This window comes from Crocodylus siamensis, chromosome 13, assembly GCF_052110815.1.
Source record: "Crocodylus siamensis isolate JL-2025a chromosome 13, ASM5211081v1, whole genome shotgun sequence".
Taxonomy (NCBI): Eukaryota; Metazoa; Chordata; order Crocodylia; family Crocodylidae; genus Crocodylus; species Crocodylus siamensis.
The window spans coordinates 1,136,055-1,153,814 of record NC_143407.1 but is presented as its reverse complement, the minus strand read 5'-3'; the positions used below and the strand labels follow the sequence as shown (position 1 = coordinate 1,153,814).

The window sequence follows — 17,760 nt, the reverse complement described above, 5'->3', positions numbered from 1 at the left end:
CCCTTTGCACAGGGATTTGTTGGAGGAGGCATGAAGCAAAGATTTACATTTTTACACATCCACACATGCATGCACACACATGTACACACACACTGGCAGTCCCAGCTCCCGGCGTGGACACTTGTGACAAAGCCACGCCAGGCCCCCTGGCAGCTGAGATGAGCTGGACAGTGGAAATGCAGGTGCGCCCGTCTAGTGCGTCGGCATGGCCAGAGCTCCGGCCAGCAGGCAAGGGAAGAAGCAGCGACCGAAGAGCACGGGAGGAGAAGGCACCAGGGAGGTTTTCCACAGGCCCTGGCATTCCCAGCTCCTGCTCCTGCTCCTTCCTGCCCCGCGGAGCCAGGAAGCTGCTAGGAGGGGGAGACAGTGGCCATGCCTGAGCTCACCCCAGAGGAGGGGAGAGGAGACAGCCACCCTGCCTTGAGTCTCCCTGCCCTGGCTGGGGCCCCAGGGAGTCTGCAGCTCCCCTCTTCCAGAGGCTTTCGGCTTTGCACTCCTCGTTTCCCAGCCCTGCTTGCACTCGGACTCTACCTCCCATGTCTCACCTCTGGGAAAAAGAGGCCTGGAGCAGGGCCGGGACAAGCTTGGGCCTCCCCTGCTCCGTGTTGCCCAAGCTCAGCCAGGGTTTGCTCCCCCACTCTGCCTCCCACGGGCCCTCCACTCCATGTGTCACGGGGCTGCTGGTGGCTCCCACAGGCACCTGTGCATTGCACACAGATAACGTGTGCACCGGGGCTGAACTAACACGGCCCTGGGAACCTCACAGATGTGGCTGTCCGAGGTCCCGGCCTTGGGGACGTGCTCATTGCAGTGTTGGAAAAGACCAAGCAGCAGCTCTGGCTGGCTCGGGTGAGCGCAAGGATCAGACATCGGCTCTCCACCCCTGGCCCTCAGCGCCATGTCTGCACCCCGGCGTCTGGGTTGGTTGGAGCCTCACTGGTACAAATGATAATGCCTGGTGCGGGCGCATGGAGAGTCAGACCCAGCACACAGAGAGCCGGGGACCTGGCGAGATTTACTCCCCTCCCGCGTAATGGGCACAGGACCCATTCCACACTGGCGTGTTGCAAGGCCACGTGTAAAGCAGCTTGCGATGTCTTTCCTCCCAGCACCTCAGAGCACGAGGCCGCATCCCCCAGCCTGCCCCTCGGGCCGGGCACTGCTCCGTGCAGCCTGGCACCAAACCATCAAACGGAGGGATTTGTAACCCATTAGCTAAACCATGGCAAAAGGCCGTGACACACACATCATGCAGCTGAAACAAGGCAGACTCGGGTCTCACTTATGCTGCCTGGGTTCAAACTGAACTGAAATGGTGTCCCGCAGGCAACTTTGAACTAAACCTGTCAAATGCAAACAGGAGTGGCTGCCATGAAAATCCTGATTCTAGGTCTTTAGCAGAAGATTTCTAGGGGATTTTCACACTGTGGATGTTTGTTGGTTTTGAAAATCATTCCTTTTCCACCCCAGCCTGGAAATGCACAGCTCAGTGTCGTCCCCCCAGCCCGCAGCAGCACCTGGAAACACGGAGCCGGCACCCCCTAAATACTCAGCGGGGTGCACGGGCCGCAGCTCAGCCCCCACCCAGTCTCTGCACGGGCGGCGAGCAGCTGGCACCCGTGTCACTGGAGCAGGCCTTGGACAGCACACCCAGAGACTAATGAGTTTTCATGGATCCTAATGAACACCTCGTTAGCCAGGTTGTCAATCAGGGACTGCCTGATGCCTGGCCTTGATCTAGCCCAGTGGCCGCAGACCCCCACCATGTCTAAGGGCCCACCAAAGATGACTATAATCCACCAAACGCATGTGAACCCCCACACTTACAGTGCAAAGGGGCCTGCACCTCCCTTCGCATGTTTCTAGGGGTCCGCAAATGAGGAGAGGCTGGAAACCCCGACGTAGCCTGTTGATTCAGAACAGGCGCCCCTAGGCACCACGCTCCCGAGGGCAAGGCTTGCAGTCTGCAGCGACACGCAGCACTCCTGCCTTCTGGCGCCCACAGGCGCGCCTGGATCTGGCCGGTCGCGGCCCGCGTGAGCTGGGGTGTGGGAAAGCTGGGTGCATCCTCATGGGTGTGGGCACCCGGGGGGGCAGCTCAGCCTGCAGACGTTGCCAGACCCTCGCCCAAGAGCCGAGCCACGCGGGGAGGGCGCCTTCCTCCAGCACAGAACCGGGACGCTGGCATGGCAAGAACTGCACAGATGCCGCTCCGGTCCCGCTGGGTGCAGCCAGTTTATTTACGGGGCGCAGCTGCGCAGAGACAAGCCGCGCTGACCCAGCGCAGATGCTTCGCAGGTGCCCCCGACGACAGCAGGACACAGACACAGGCGCAGCCAAAGCACAGGCCAGGGACAGCGATGCCTAGCTGCAGGGACAGGATGGCCCCCTGAACCTGCGCCCCCCTGCTCTGCAGAGACCGGGGAAGCTCGTGTCCCAGGTGAGCTGTTTGCACGAGGCGCTGCCTCTGCTACCCGAGCAGACCTGCAGAGCAGCGCAGCTCCCGGCAATGCAGAGCCGGCCAGGACCGAGATAAGAAATCGCCTCTTTAGGCCCCAGGGCAAAGCACATGCAGGCAGCACAGGGTGGGTGCAGCTCTGCGGGGCTGGCGGCTGCCATCAGAGCTGCTCAGGTGGGATCTACGAGTTGAGCAGCGCTCGGAGCAGCTCTTCGGTGAGCAGCACTGAGCTGAGTACCCCCAGCCTCAGAAACACAGCGCTGACGTCATGGGGACGGGGGGCAGGAGCCTCGGGACAGAGGGCTGGCAGATGCCCCATGCTACTGGCACAGGCACCCCCACGATGGGATGCCCACCCCGTTGCGAGGGCTGAGACGAGGTGGCCGGCAGCGAGGGCTGCACGAACAGGGGGGCGAAGCGTGACTCCCTGCTCCCTGGCACCGCTGTTACCCTGCAGGAGACCCCGGCCCGGGTACTGGGGCAACTGGGTGCCCAGCCCAGGGGCGCAGGGGGGCACTAGCAGTGAGCACAGTGTTGCCAGCCAGCACAACACAAGAGAACAAAGCAAGGAGCTGCTGACGGCAGGCGTGCGCACCACCGAGCAAGGGGAAATCCAGCCCCTGGCTGCACTCGCCCATCCCGGCAGGCACGGCGTCGGGGAGCGAGGTCTCAGAGCCCAGCAAGAGCTGGCATCAAAGCCAGGGGTGGCTATGCAACAGCCCAACCTTGACCCCTTCCCCTGGGGTGCTAACAGCTTCTTCCCCTCGCTGCCGGGGCAAAGGCCGGGACGCGGCAGGCAGCTGGATGGGGGCGCAGGTCGAGGCTCCGTGGGGATCCCGCCACGCGCCCACCTCCAGCAGCACCAGCATCCCGGTCACAGGTCCTTTCCGGAGGCATGAGGCCGATGGCCTGGGCCGGCCCAGCGTCACGTGTAATTGCCGGGGCCGCCCAGCGGGATGACGAAGACGGAGATGTCGTCCCCGGAGCCCAGCTTGTCGTTGGCCAGGCGCCAGCCGCGCTCCTTCAGCACCCCCCGGGACCGAACCACCAGCTCCTGCGCCACCACGGTGTACCTGCAGCGCCCGGCGCGGGGCACAGAGCCCTCCGTCAGCAGCCAGGCTCCCCCGCTCACGGAGGGGGTACAGGCACGGCCGCGGGATACTGCAACCTGGGGAGGAGGATGCGCCTCGTCCTCCCCCCGGCCAGAGTTCACAGCGCATGACTTGCCAGCAAGTCCCCTGCGCAGGGCCCTGCGGGGTACGGGACACACTGCCCCCCCGCCACGACTGACCTGCAGGGGTCATTGGGCTCGTAGCCCATCAGCACGTCCATGACCACCTCGGCCACCTCCTTGTCGTTGGTGACGTCCCACAGGCCGTCAGTGCCCAGCACCAGGACGTCGTCGGGGCAGTGCTCGTACTGCGTGAGGTCGTACACGCGGACCTGGGGGCGGCACGCAGGCAGGGCTCAGCCCAAGGCACCGTCCGCCTCCCTGGAGGCTGTGGACCGAGCCCCTGGGCTCCAAGAGCCAGAGGCGGTTGCACCCCTGGCCTCCACCCCGGCAGCAGAGAGGCTGGGACACCTCAGGGCCTCCCTGCCCTGCCCCAGCCCGAGGTTCCCCGCGGCTGCTGCTAGGTGCCGCTGGCTTCGGGCGCTCGCAGGTGACCCAGCCCAGAGACGTGCGGCACACGGAGCCAGCCAGCCCGACCCACCTCGGGGTAGCAGGACAGGAAGGGTTTGATGTGGATGTTGGAGCTGTACACCTTCAGGTCGTGGTCTCCCAGGCCCCGCGTCACCCCAATGGTGGCCATGACCCGCGCCTGGCAAGGGAGCAAAGCTGACAACATCACAGCCCCGCTCGTGGATCCCGGGGGTGCAAAGTTTTGAGCCCCGGTCCCACGCACGAGAGGCTCCCCCACCAACCTCCCTCCCCCACCCCCCCACAATGGGGTTTGTGCCCTCAGCCCCTGGCCGCCTCGCCGCACGCGGCTCCTTCCACAGCGCTGCACCTTTTTGCCTTCTCCATAGATGAGTGGGAACTTGAGGTCATCCTCCTCTATCTTCTTGTAGGCCCTGGCGGAGGCAAGCAGGGAGGTGGCACGTTACAGGGAAGGCGCTCCTTCCACCGCTGCAAGCGCCCAGCGACTTTCTCGGTGCCGGCTCTCATTTTATAGCGGCGAGGGAGGCGCCTGCCCTCGCAACTTCTCCCACGCAACCCGCCGAGACTTGCGGGTGCAGGGGAGGAGAGGGGACCCCAAAGCCAGGACAGCCCCCAGCCATGCTGGGACCAGAGCACCCAGCCCCCGCAGCCGGGACGCAGTGCTGGGGGTGACCCCGACCCTGGCGGTACCAGCCGGTCATGCTTTGGTCACGGTACAGCATCTTCTTCCCCAGCTCCTTGTGCTGGATCCTCCGGGGGAACTCCAGGTGCGTGAACTCGTTTCCCAGCAGTTCGGGCCTCAGAAACCCCTGAGGGGAGACGACAGGAGCCGCAGCTGTAAAAGCAGCCAGAATCCCCGGGAAGGCAAGCCAGACGCACGCCCGGCTCCCCGGCAGCGAGCAGGGGTCGCCAGGGAGAGCAGGACGCAGGATGCCCTCTGCCAGGGGCACGGGCTAGCAGCAGGCATCTGGGCTCCATGCCGGCTGAATGCTTTTGCACTCTCTGCACCCCGTGGCGGGTTTCCAGTTGGGGTCCCCACGCTCTGGGCTGGGCATCAGGGGCTCCCAGCTGCCACCGGGGAGAGGGCTGTGGTTCGGGGGCCTCGTGGCAAAAGAGCCAGGCCCTGCAGGGAAAGCCGCTACGATGGGGTTGCTCTTGGCCACGACAGCAAGAAACAGCCCAGTCGGAGAGGCTGCAGGCTCGTGTTCGAGGAGCACTTCTGGAGGGGGCTTTAGGGATACCCCCGTCCCACGTGAGGACCCTGCGGCCACGCGCGCGAGCCCACCTGGAGGGGCCGGGGCGTCAGGCATGGGCGCGGAGAGGGAGAGGCGCTGCAGCCCTGCACTGCAGACTTGGGGGAAGCCGGGGGGCGGGGGCCTCTTTGACCCACTGCAGCAGGAGCTCACAGCCCCCACGTGCCCCAGCTCAGGGAGCATTTCCTTGAGCTCTTCATCCCACCCCCTGCAAGGAAAGGCTCCTCCCAGGGAGCTGAATCCCTTGGGACCCCCGCCACGCAGCAAGAGGGGTGCAGGGGCAAATCCATGTCAGAGGAAGCGGATGGAGGAAGAGGGAAGAGGGGATGGATGGACGCAGTGCCAAGGGGCAGACAGGTCTGCCGGGAGGGGGGCAGGAATGGACGCGGGAAGCATCGCTGCCACGCAGCTCGCTGCACGCCAGCGGGCTGCAGCCCCAGGCAGAGCACGGTAGCATCGTTACCAGCCCACCCCGACCAGCCCCTGGCCGAGATCGACTCGTCCGGGCCACGAGGGCCAGCACAGATCTGTCCTTCCTGCCAGAGCCGGCGGGAGAGGATCCGTCCCCACGCGGCTTCCTTCAGGCTCCGCAGAAAGGCTGCCCGGGGCCACAGCCCCACAGCGAGCTCCTCCCAGAGGCGACAAGGGACTCGAAACTGGCCACGATGGGCAGAGGGAAGGGATGCTGGTACCCCAAGCTAAACTAGCAACCCCACGGCATCACACGCGGAGGGGGTTCGCCCCTGCCAGGGCAGAGGCTGCCGTACACCACGGTCTGCACCGGGACTCGGGTCTCCTAAGGAGGGAAGGCCTCGTATCCCCTTCCCCACTGTCCCCGCGGCATGAGGCCAGAAGGACACCAAGCCATGCCCCGCTGTCTGGCCCCTGGGGCCGGACACATGCCCTGTCCCCTCCAGCTGCACCTATCTGCAAACCTGGAGCAAGAGGGGAGCACCCCTGCTTTGCCCCAAGAATGCATCGTTACGCCGCAGATCCCTCCCCAGCTCCCCGACCCCTTCACGGGGGCACAGGTCCAGGCGGTACAGGGCTGGGGGCAAACCAGATGAGAAGAAAGGTCTTTCTTACTAACAACTGCAGCCTCTGCCTCTCTGTCTCTGGAGTAAACTCCCGGGACATTGGAATGATTTCCCCGTTACGGATGATAATGGCCCTGCAATGACACGTGGAATGAGGAGGTTAGACAGCGGAGGCGTGGCGCGTGGGCAGCCATCCCACCCAGGGGACCCCGACGCTCTCCGCTTTCCAGCCCAGCTCCGGACCGCTTCCCGGCTGCAGACAGCTAGCTCCCAGGAGAGCGGCGGATGGAGCCTGCTGCCTGGTCCAGCAGCACCTTTACGAGCAGACAGGAGCTGAGCGAGGGCAATGGCAACGGAGGGGGAGAAAGAAGCGCGGGGGGCTACGTGGAGGGGGACGGTGCAAAGGTCACGGGAGGTGGATACGCAGGTGGATTTCCAATACTGGGCACAGTCGTCAGCCTGACAACCCAGGAGCCCCAAGGGGAATTGTCTTACAGGGTCACTGCAAGCCGATGGGATCTCATCCCCTGTGCTCACGCTGACTGGGATGGGAGAGCCTGGGGAGCATGGGGAGGCCGACGGGGACTGTTAGGAGACGAAGCCGACAGCGGCAACCGGGGCCAGTGGTGGAAGACACGTCGTCTGCCGGGCACGGGGCTTCCAGCGCTGAGCACCGCCGCAGCAGGGGACAAGGCTTTGCACCAGGGACTTTTGGCTCCGACCGTGGGGCCAGCACCCTGCCCCAGCATCTCCGCTTTTCCTAGCCAGGGCCCAGCTGCAGCCTCAGCAAACCCCTCCTTCCCCACAGCCCCCATCTTCTAGCAGGCAAGGACCGGTCCTGCGTGCACCTCAAGCAACGGCACCCACGTGCCCGGGGCAGTGTTGGTCTGAGGGGGGAATCTTTAAAAGTGCCACAGCCTGTCACCGGGATCCAGGCTCAGCTACGGGGCGCCCTGCAGAGCTGGGCTTGGCCCCACACTCGCCTGCCTCAGGTTTCGTGCCGTGCCAGGTGTGTGTTGCATCAGAGCCACCCCAGGAAGGGCCAAGCCCTGCGCAGTGTGCATGCCCGCCTGGCCTGGGGCAGGGACACAGGCTGCTCGGCACCTCCGCACACCTCCCCCAAGGTGACCTTTGCAGAGGGCCAGCCGGGCCCAGGGTGCAATTCAGAGCACGCAGCAGCAAGGCCTGCTCTGGAGAAAGGGCAAGAAACCCTCGCTGCGGCAGGGTCTCGGGGAACTGCCCGCTGCTCCCGCTCTGGAATTGCGCCGGGCGACGATTCAAGACGCAAATCCCGAGATGCAAAAGACCCCTGCGGACGGAGGGGCTGCAACGGCACGGAGCAGCCCGCGCCCGCGCCTGCCGTCTGCGTGCAGGTGAAGGCACCTCCCGCGCCGCACGCTGTCCCGGGCTCCGGCAGAGACAGCGAAGAGCGCTGCGAGTCGGGCTCCCCGGCGGTCACATGCCTGCAGCAAGGTGGTCTTGCAGCCGGAGCGCTGCCCTCCTGCAGGGCCGGGGACGCGCCGGGATCCCTCTCCGCCGTGCAGGCAAGGGGCTGCCCTGCCCCGCGCCCCCGTACCTGCTGTCCCCCGCGTTCGCCACGTAGAACTTCCCCAGCAAGTAGACGGCCACCAAGGCGCAGCAGCCGCCGGCCACGTGCCGCGTCGCCTGCTCCCGCTCGATCTGGTCATCCTGGGGGAGGAGACGGCCCGGCTCGAAACGGCCACCTGGACCCGGAGCCCTCGCTCCCAGCGCGGGCCCCTGCCTGCACCCCGACCTTCTTCCCCAGGCCTGCCGGGATCTGCAGCCAGAGGATTAGCGGTGGACTCTCCCCCTCCCCCTGGGCTGCATCTCTGCCCACCGGGCTGGACCTCTGCCGGTGCAGCCCCGCCAGGCTCCGGGGCCCGGCCTTCGCTCGGGCAGCGCAGGGGAAGCCCCGCGCCGGCGGTGTCAGCCGCGCAGCGTGGTGGAGGGGCAGGGGCAGAGTCCTGAGCACAGGCCGGAGAGGCCGCAGCGAGCCAAGCAAACACCCAACCAGCCCAAAATAGTCCTGCGCTGCCCCGTCAGCATCTTGGCTGCTGAAGGAAGGGAGGGAGGGCACATTCCAGATGGAAAGCAGCCGGCCGGCCCAGCCTGGGCACGTCCCCCGGCCTGCTCCGGGGCGCTTGCCAACCTGCACCTGGCACCCCGCTCGCTGGCGGTGCGGCTTTCTGGGGCTCCGGCAGCAAGTGGGGTGCTGTGGGGGGACAGGAGCGCAGGCCGGGGAAGCAGGGGGGGCTGCAGAAGCTGCAGGGGAGCCGCTCGCTAGGGCGCAGGGAAGAACAGAGGAGTCCTCCCTTCTCCCACCGCCACCACCCTGGGCCGCGTCTCTCCACTGCTGCCGGCAGCTCCGGCTCGCCCCGCTCCCCCGAGGCTGCCCCTGCTCGCTCACCATCTGCTTGAAGGCGTTCTCGATGGCACCGATCACCAGGCTCTCGTGGGACACCGCCTTCTCCAGGTGGAAGCGGGGCAGGGCGTCGTTGAGGGGCTCCGCATCCTGCTCCGCCAAGGGGGCCCGGCTCGGCTCGGCCAGCGCCCTGGCATCGCTCTGCAGGCAGATGGGGGCGGGCGCCGGGTCCCGCAGGACGTGCACCAGGTCCCGCAGCTGCTCGCACACGTGTCGGTGAAGCAGCTTGGAGGCCATGATGGCGGCACCGCTGCCCGCGTGTCCGTCAAACAGCCCCCAGTAGTGGAAGCACAGGCCCTTCCTGCCCTGCGGGCACAGAGGGGGGTGAAGCAGGAGGCACACGGGTGAGGGGTGTGCCCCCGCAGCGACCAAGACAGCCGCTCTTTGCTGCTGCCCCTCCGTCCGCGGGCAGGGGGTCCACAGCTCACCCCCTCTGGCTCTCCCGCGGCTGGGTTACCCCTCTGGCCGGGCCTCTGCTGCACCAACACCACCTCGCAGCAGGCCTGGTCCTCGTTGTGCTGGCTCTTCCCTGAGTTTATCACCCTGGCCGGGAGGAAGAGCGAGGGGTGAGCGCTGGCTGCCCCTGGGAGGCTGCACGGGTGTCTACACGGGGCACCCCTGCCCGGAGAACTGACTCCCGGTGTGGACGGGCTCGTTCTGCGCTCGTCCCACATTCCAGCATCCACCCAGGCGCTAACCAGGACTTCTGCTCCCAATCGCTTCCCCGTGCAGACGAGCCCGAGGGGCGAAGCTGGACGGGAGCAAAGCCCCACGGCTGCAGAGCCGGCACCCCCCCGCGGGCCGGAGAAGCCGTCCGCGCCCACGCCGCGAGCAGAGAAGCCCCGGTAGGAGACGAGGGACTGGCGCAAACACCCCAGCTGCAGAGCGGCGGGGCCAGGCTCGTCCTTCGCTGGCAGAGAGGTGGACACCTGCTGCCCGACAACCTGCCGCATCCCCGCAGCCACGGCTCGGGAGACGCACGCCGAGATCAGGCCTCGTCCGTCTGGCGCCGACTACCAAGCGCCTCCCAGAAAGGGAAGAGAGCAGCAGGCAGAAGCGTCTGCACACACGCTCGCACCAACTCAGGCCCTGCTTCTGCAGAGCACATTTCAGATCCCAATTGCAAAACCTGCTTCGTGGGAGGAAGTCATCGATATGCAAAACAGGATGTGCACCGTAGCAGTTCTCCAGCGGTTTGGAGGGAATCTTGTGACCGGCCGGAGAAGCTGACACCGTTCAGCTTCGGGGGGAGGCCCTTGCTGCTGCGTGCTCGGGCGCGGGGCCGCTCCCTGCGGCGCGCGGGGTCTCACCGAGGTGGAGCCGCGCAGGGGCCCGGCCCCGGGCAAGCCGGAGCGGGGGACAGACAGCCGCCCCTCCACAACGCGGAGGGCAGTGCCAAACCCACCCACGACGGCTGCCCCGCGCGGGCAAGGGCGTCCCTTCTGCACGGCGCGTCTCAGAGCCACGCACCTGGCTGCGGCCCCGACCCTGAGCAGGGTTCACCCTCACGGAGATGTCTGTGCTGGGGGACGGGGCCTGCCTGCCCTGCCAAAGCGAGGGTGTGAGTTGCCGAAGAACAGGACAGAGAGGAGGGGATGGTGAATGCGGGCCCTTGGCAAAGCCAGGAGCAGGGAAGCAGCGGGGCGGGAGCCGGGGAGCCAAACACGGCCCTCGCAGCTCGCTCACCATGGCACGTCTCGGTGTGAGCGCGCGCCCTGCTGCGTGAGCCCTGCACGCCTGGGGTAAGCGCCGGGGCGGAGGCAGGAAAGCCCAGGAAGGCCGGGGTGCGGGGCCGGCCCCGCTACAGGGAAGGCAAGAGCCCGGGCCCGCCAAGGGGAAGTTGGAGCCCGCTCCGCGCAGGAGCCCAGGGTTCAATTCCCCCTGGCCAGCACACTTCCCCTGCGAGCCGAGAAGGCGGCTGCCGCCCGGGACCCTCCGCCAGGAGCGGGGCTGCCCGCGGCACGGACGCGGGAGCGGCCCCCGGCCCGCGCGCAGCTCAGCTCAGCCCCGCGCCCCCGCCCCCGCGCCCGCGCTCACTCCGCGTAGCCGGTGCTCCAGGGCAGGCGGCGGCGCGCGCCGCGGGGGCTCTGCACCGCCCGGCCCGCGTGGTCGTCGGCCCGCCGCAGCTCCTCCGGGCTCAGCTGCAGGAAGGCCGGCCGCGAGAAGCCGGGGCCGGGGGCGGCGGGCTCGGGCTCGGGCTCGGGGGCGGCGGGCGCCGGGGCCGGGGGCGGGGGCGGCCCCCCGACCAGGTGCGCCACGGCCGTGCGCACCCGGCCCAGCATGCTGCACCGCCGGGACTGGGGCCGGGGCCGGGCCGGGGCGGGGGCGGGGGCGGGTCGAGCCGCCAGCGCCGCCCCCGGGCATCCCCGCCCGCCGCCCGGGCCCGGACGCTGCAGACACCCCGGGGCGGAGCCGGACGTCATCGCAGCCCCCCCCCCCTCCCCCCCCGGCCGCGCAGCTCGCCGGCAAAGACTTCTATTTATTTTTTGCAAAAGTCTGGGGGTCCGAGCGACGCGCTCCCCCCGCCACCTTCCCCCAGGCCCGCGCGGCCTGGGCCCCGCAGCCCGACACGTGGGGCACGGCGGGAGCACCGCGCTTGTCCCCTCCAGCCTCGCCCTGAGCGGTGGAGGGCCCCGCACCTCCCTGGCGTCAGCTGCACTGGCAGGAGGGCGTGTTTCCAGACCTCCGCTCCAAACCTGCCCTGGCGGCTCTGGGCACCCCTCTCCGCTGCGTGATCCAGAAGGTGCTCCCCGCGTCCCCCGGCCCGGCCCCGGCGCCTGGCCGGTGTGGAGGGGCTGGCCCTGCGGGGCACTGCGGGATGCAGGCGGGGGAGCGCCAGGCTGCGAGGCGTGGCTGTGGCGTGGCCCCTTCCCCCTGCAGCCTTCCCGGCGGCGCAGAGGCTGTCAGCCCGCGGCGAGCGTGCGGCTGCACCCGCCGTCCAAGGACGGGGATACTGCAAGCAGGCGCCAGCGACTCCAGCACCCGCGCAGCCGCGGGCCGAGCGCCTCCAGCCCGCCGAGACGGGCCGGCGGCCTGTGCTGTGGCCTCGCAGCGTGGCCGGGCGTGCGGCGCGTGGCCGAGCAGGCCTTGCTGTCCCGGGGCGGGCAGTGGCACACGCTGGCGAGCGATCCCCGTTTCCAGGTGCCCCAGGCCAGGCAAGGGGAGGAGCCGCCCGGGGCTGCTTCGGCTCCAGCCAGCGCTCCGGCGCGGTGCATCCCGGGTCCTGCTGATTTTGCTCGGAAGTGCTACGTCTTCTTGAAAAGCTCAGCGGAGGCGCCGCGCTCCTCAGGGTGGTCCAGCCAGGACGCAACCTGGCCCAGCCTCACCCTGGCCTCAGCACTCAGTGCAGCGCTTCCCCTGCGCTGAAACCTCGCAAGGAGCCAACGCGACGCTGGGGAAGTGAGGATAATGGAAGAAGGCCGTTCGCTTTACCTCGCGATCAGCGGAAATCTCTGCTAGGACTGGCGAAGGGCAGGCGAGGGAGTTTGGATTGATTAAAAGATTTATAACCCTTTAGAGCTGCTTGGCACCGAGTCCAGGTAGAGAGGGATGCTGATAAATACGGGGATAGCTGTGAGTACCCAGGAGCCCGGCAGTGCCAGCCAGAGGCTCTGGCCGCGCAGGCGCCAGCCTGGGACGGGGTGGCAGCGGGAAAGACCCCTCTCCTGGCTCCGGGCGGGGGGGGAGGTGGGGAGAGACTCCGGCAGGGGAGGATGGCCAAGCAGGCCAGCCCTGGGGGTCCCCCTCGCCTCTCCCTCGTCGCTGCAGCCGGGGCTCGGCTCTGCCCGCCCGCAGGGAGGTCGCCCTTCCGTATCGTCGCAGCCCTTCCATGGCAGCAGGTGCTTGTTTCACCGAACGAAATCCAATCTGCCCCTTCCCAGGAGCTGTCGCCTGGGCTGCACCAGGCTATTTATAGCAGGCCGCCGGGGACGCAAGGCGTTAACGCGGGCGGCCTGGGCCGGAGCCGTCTCTGACCCGCTCCCCTGGTCCAGAGAGCCTGGGGAGAGCGGTCTGGGGGCTGCATCCCGCCCCGCTCAGCCGCGCCGCTGCCCCGTGCGTGGTGGGCAGGCGCCGGCGAGGTTGGCATTCGCCCGCCATCCCCGGGCAGGGAGGTGGTGCCCCGCGGGCTGCTCGCGCTTGCACCGGCGGCCCTGCAAAGCCCCTGAAACCTGGCCTGCAGGCGAGGAAACGGAGGACGCACCCCGCCACGCTCCCCTGCGGATTTCCGAGGCGCAGCGCCGTTCCTCTTTGGGCCCAGGAAGCCGGCGCATCCCCGCCGGCCGCGATGAGCTCTCTCCCCGGGCCGTGCCGAAGGACATGGGGACTGCCGTTCGCTGGATCGGACCCCAGGTCCGTGTTGCCCACTCTGTGTCGCACGGCGGCGGGGGGCGGAGGCTGGAAGGGAGCAAACTGGGCCTCAGCAGGGCTTTTTCCCCTGGCCCTCTCTCCCTCGCAGCCTCCAGGCTTTCGGGTCTAGGCTGCGCTGATGCAGAGGCCGTGCCCCTCACTCCTGCTCCATGGTGACCGATGCCCCTTTCCCCCACGCATGTGTCCAGTCCCTGGCTACGCTGCCAGCTGCCACCACATCTGGTGGCCAAGAATTCCAGATGTGAATGACACGCTGGGTGGAAAAGACCTTCCCCCCGTTCATTTTAAACTGACAACCTGCTGGTTTCGTTTTATGACGCCTAGTTCTTGCAATGACCAGCCCCCGTTGACTTTCTCTTTGCCATTTGGTGTTTTGCAAACCTTCTCCTGTCTCCCCTTTTCCCAGCGGAGCAGGCCTGGCCTCCGTAGTCTCTCCCCGTGCACAAGCGCCTCCGTAGCCCCGTCCTCCTCGCTGCCCTTCTCTGGGCCTTCTCTACTTCTCCTCTCTCCTTTCAGAGGTGCGGGGACCAGCACAGGGCACCCTATTCAAGGTGTGGCTCCACCATGGATTTACAAAGGGCCACACGATGCTTTCCCTTTGTAGTCATCCCAAAGCTTTGGTTTGCCTCTCGATGGCTGCTGAGCGCGGAGCTGATGGTCATCGCGAGCTGTCCACAGCAATGCCCTGTTCTCCTTCCTGGGAGGGATTGCTGTTGTGCGGGGCCCTCCAGAAGCTGCCGTGGCTGCTGCGGGGGCCTGGAAAGCCCTTGCGGGGTCATCTGGGCCCTGTCGGCCCGGGGCATTGTCGTTCCCTGCCACTTTCTCCCTTGCCTGAGCAAGGAAATGGGCCTGGGGTCTCCTCTGTGGCAGCCCCAGCTCTGGCACTGACTTACTCGGCGACCTCGGGCAAGGCCCCCAGGGGCACATTCTGGGAGGTGGCATCTAGTTTGGGGTTGTTTCTGGGTACCCAAGTGTAGGACCCTGGCCCTTATGTCCAGGGGAGCTGAGCACCTGCCCTTTTCCCAGCATACCGCAGCCGCCCGGTCCTTGCCATCGGTAATTCCCGGCTACTGTTTCATGCCTCGGTGCCCCCCAGCATTGTGGCTGTGCTGTGACAAGCACGCGGCATCGTCTCAGGGGCGGCAGCACACCGGGAGGGCGCGCAGCTCCCTCCCTCCTGCCCCACCGGGATTGGCTTGCACTTGGTGGGGTAAATCTGTCTCTCCGGTGCAAACTCCCTAACCTGCAGGTCTTACGCCGGCATCAGACGTGCCCAGTAACAGCTTTCTGCGCGTCCTCAGCCCCCTGGCCCCAAGCGTCCTTCCCCCTGGGAGCAGGGCTTTGCAAGCCCTGCCACGCCTGCTCCGCGCGCGAGAAGCGGAAGCCGCGTGTCGCTCTGCAGCTAGTGTTAGTCCCACCGACCGCGTGACACCCAAGCAAAGAGGATCCGGAAGGGCATCTCCTGAGCGTGCAGCCCGGCTGGCTGCTGCCGGCCGGCGTCGGGTCACCCTCGGGTGCTGAGCGGTCGGCACCCCCGTCTCTGCGGAGGGAGACGAGTGTGCTTACACAGAGGGGGTTTTGACTCTTTCCACCAAACGCGGGCCTGCAGCCGAGGGCCCGCTCAAGCCCCGCAGCTCCTTGCAGCGAGCGGCACAGCCGGGGAAGGCTGCGGAGAGAGCAGAAGGCGGTAGAGGGAGACACAGCCTGCATCACCGCAAGCCCCGCCGGCTGGGGCTGCCAGGGCGGCCTGGGACTGGGAACGACCCGGGGGAAGGTGGGGGTGCTCAAATCTGCCCCTCCGCGCCTGCAACTGCCCTGGCAGCTGGCTGCACCGGGAGTGGGGCAGCATGGGCAAGGGGCACTGCCCGGGGGGTGTAGCATGCTGGGCAGCAAACCCCGGCTCCGGGGGCAGAGCACAGCTCGCAGGGGCTCCATCGCCATCGCTGCCACGGCTCCGGCTCAGGCGTGGGAGCGAGAGGGCTGCGGCTGCTGCGCCCCCCGCTTGCAGCAAAGGGAGGCCGTAAGCAAGGCAGAAGCAGACTGGGGAGCAGGGGGATGTGACTGGAAGGCATCCTCGACACCCCAGACAAACGCACTTGCCACCGGTCTGCGGTGCGGCGGGGGCTCCTGGGCGGCGGTGACGCCTGCCCATCCCGGCTCTGTGCTGCTGGCACCCTCTGGCATCCCGCGGCAAGAGATATCGCACGCTGGCCGGCCAGCAATGTCCCCTTCTCACCACTGCACCAGCTGTTAGAGCCACACTCCTCCTGGTGTACGGCATCCCGGGGGACGTTTGGGGCAGTAGCGGGGTGGGCCGAGCTCCTGGGCAGCTGCTTATCAACCCTGCCAAGTGTCCAGCGTCTGTGGAGATGGACAGCAACCCTCCTTCCCTTCAACCCCCCCAGCTTTTTTGCAAGGGAAACACTCCGCTTGGCCGCGTGCAGCAAAAGGGACATGTGCCCAGGAGCGGAGCGGGAGGGCAAGGGGGGCAGAGGCCCAGGCTGGTGCGAGGTGTGTGTGCACATGTGGGACAGAAAGCAGGGGCACCCGAGTCGGGGCCCACCAGCCCAGTGCTATGCACAGCCCTGCTCGCATAGGAATCTCCCTGGTGTTCGCCCCTCGATTCATCGGTTGTGGTGGGACTGTGCAGAGCCGCCCCCCCGGCCCGCAGCTCCCCCGCATTGCCAGGGCTGAGAGCCGGGGGAGGCTGGCCCGGAGCTTCCCTGGGCTGCACTGCTGCTCCGGCCACGGGAGAGCTGGCACAGCAAGGCTTCGGTGGCATTTGAACCCATTCGAAAGTAAATTAAACATCTAGATCATAAAAACTCCAAGTCTGGTTTAAAATAGCTTCCTTGCAGCAGGGCACGAGTTGACTGCACAGCTTTTGTGTATAATGAGCAATGTATTAATTTATAATTAGTGTAATACAGTAAAGCTCAGCAAATAGCTCTGTGCGCGCCGGATCATTCATCAACAGGAGCAGCAGCTTTTAATGGCTTCCAAGGTTTGCCTGTCCCCTGTAATTGGGAAGTCCGGAATTTATTGTTATTTCTTTTAAGGGGTAATTTGATTGCGACCACACATCTTCATTGCGTGTCTGCTCCCTCTGCGGCGCGGAGCAGATGGCTCCAAAATGGAGTGGCTCAGGAGCACGGGTGTGATCCTCTGCAGCTTCGCTCTCAGCGGGGTGGGCAGGGCAGGTGACCCCCCGTGCCCCCAGCGACTTCCCGCAGCCGTCCTGGGAGGCCTGGCTGGGCTTGCCCTGGACTGATTGCACCGGGCTGTTTCCTCCTGCAGGACTGGGGTGCTCTCCTAAGGGCTGGGGGGGTCTCATGCCCCACGTCCTGCCAGCTGAGCAGGGCAAGGTGAAGTGGGGGCACTGATGGCAGCACGTATGGAGGCTCCCACAGCCCTCCATCCCTAGGCACTCACCTCGCCAGGATGTTTGTGGCAGAGGGATGCGGCGGGGGGCTCCGATACGCCTGGCTGTCCCCAGGCTCCTCCAGGGGCCACTGGCCCAGCAATAGCGAAGGGGAGAATTTTTTGCCCGAGTTGCCTAATGCAGACAGAGCCTGCGGAGCAGAGAGAGCAAAGCCTGTAGCAGGTGAGGTCACCTGCCCAGACCGACGCGCGGCGGCAGCAGGGCTAGACAGGGAGAGCGGGTGAATCGTGTTATTCAGCGAGCTGTCTCGTATACTGAGCACCGAACCAAGAAGTCCATCGAGCAGCGAATCAGTGACGAAACTGGAACCTACGAGCCAGCGCTGGAGGCTGTGCGATGGGGGACCTCCTGCGGTGGGTTGGACACATCACAAGACGGCCATCACCGTAATGCAGGGTGCGCGGGGAGAGAGGAACAGAGCTAGACCCAAGAAGAGCCGGGCAACCTGCGTCCAGGACCGGCCAGGGCTTCGTCCGATAGCCAAAGCCACCCAAGCGCAGGGCGGAGGGGAGGAGGGCTGCTATAGCATCTAAGGAGCCCCAGCGCTCACAGCGGCCCCAGGACTGACCTGATCCAAGTCTCTCCAAGACATATAACAGCAGGGGCCAGGTTTTTGCCAGCCTCTCTGGTAGGCTACTCTACACACCTGTATCTGCTTTGAAATCTAATGTCTGTGGACAATTGGATCCCGCATGCATCATTTACAACCCTGCCCTGTTCCCAGCAGGCCTCCTGCCTCTGCATGTCTGCCCCGTAAGGTCTGAATTTGGACCCAGAGACGCAGGCAGTCGTATGCGTTGCAGCGGGCTTGCTCAGCAGTTGGCTGCAGCAAAGCCTGGACGCTGGAGGTAAAGGAGGCCCCCGGGGAAGGAATATTCCCTCACCTACCTCTGTACCCCCGTGGCTAAGAGGTAACCGTGTCTGTGGTGAGGTGAAGACTAGAAACCCCCTTCCCCCCCGGACTTGGACAAAGCGAGGGAATCCTGCAAGATAGGGAAAGAAAAAAAAAGTGTGTGGGGGGGGGGAAGGATCTATTGATAAAAAGCCTAATAGTTCAGATAGGGCCCAATTACCTTACTCAGCTTCACCGGCATTTGAA

At 66.3% G+C, this 17,760-nt stretch overlaps 1 protein-coding gene across 2 annotated transcripts; it reads right to left on the bottom strand.

Annotated features, from left to right (window-relative positions):
• Window positions 1-2,216: 2,216 nt before the first annotated feature.
• PPM1J (protein phosphatase, Mg2+/Mn2+ dependent 1J) lies at window positions 2,217-11,173 on the bottom strand. Of its 2 annotated transcripts, XM_090026270.1 has the most exons (10): window positions 10,889-11,173; window positions 9,280-9,394; window positions 8,837-9,157; window positions 7,985-8,097; window positions 6,458-6,542; window positions 4,809-4,927; window positions 4,468-4,531; window positions 4,171-4,278; window positions 3,750-3,901; window positions 2,217-3,531 (listed from the first exon to the last, which is right to left on the bottom strand). In XM_090026270.1, exons 1-10 carry the CDS (start codon window positions 11,131-11,133, stop codon window positions 3,384-3,386), a joined length of 1,470 nt encoding a protein of 489 aa, XP_089882396.1. In that variant the 5' UTR covers window positions 11,134-11,173; the 3' UTR covers window positions 2,217-3,383. The 2 variants fall into 2 exon arrangements, with proteins under 2 accessions (XP_089882396.1, XP_089882395.1); XM_090026269.1 differs by lacking the exon at window positions 10,889-11,173 and having other exon boundaries at window positions 9,280-10,882.
• Between the last annotated feature and the right edge of the window lie 6,587 nt (window positions 11,174-17,760).

Coding starts and splice junctions, on each gene's coding strand:
- PPM1J (XM_090026269.1), bottom strand. CDS start 9,804: ATGCGGCAGGTTGTCGGGCAGCAGGTGTCCACCTCTCTGCCAGCGAAG. Junction 8,098..8,836: donor AGAACGCCTTCAAGCAGATG/GTGAGCGAGCAG, acceptor CTCCTCCCCCAG/GATGACCAGATCGAGCGGGA. Junction 3,902..4,170: donor TCCTGTCCTGCTACCCCGAG/GTGGGTCGGGCT, acceptor TGCCGCCCCCAG/GTCCGCGTGTACGACCTCAC.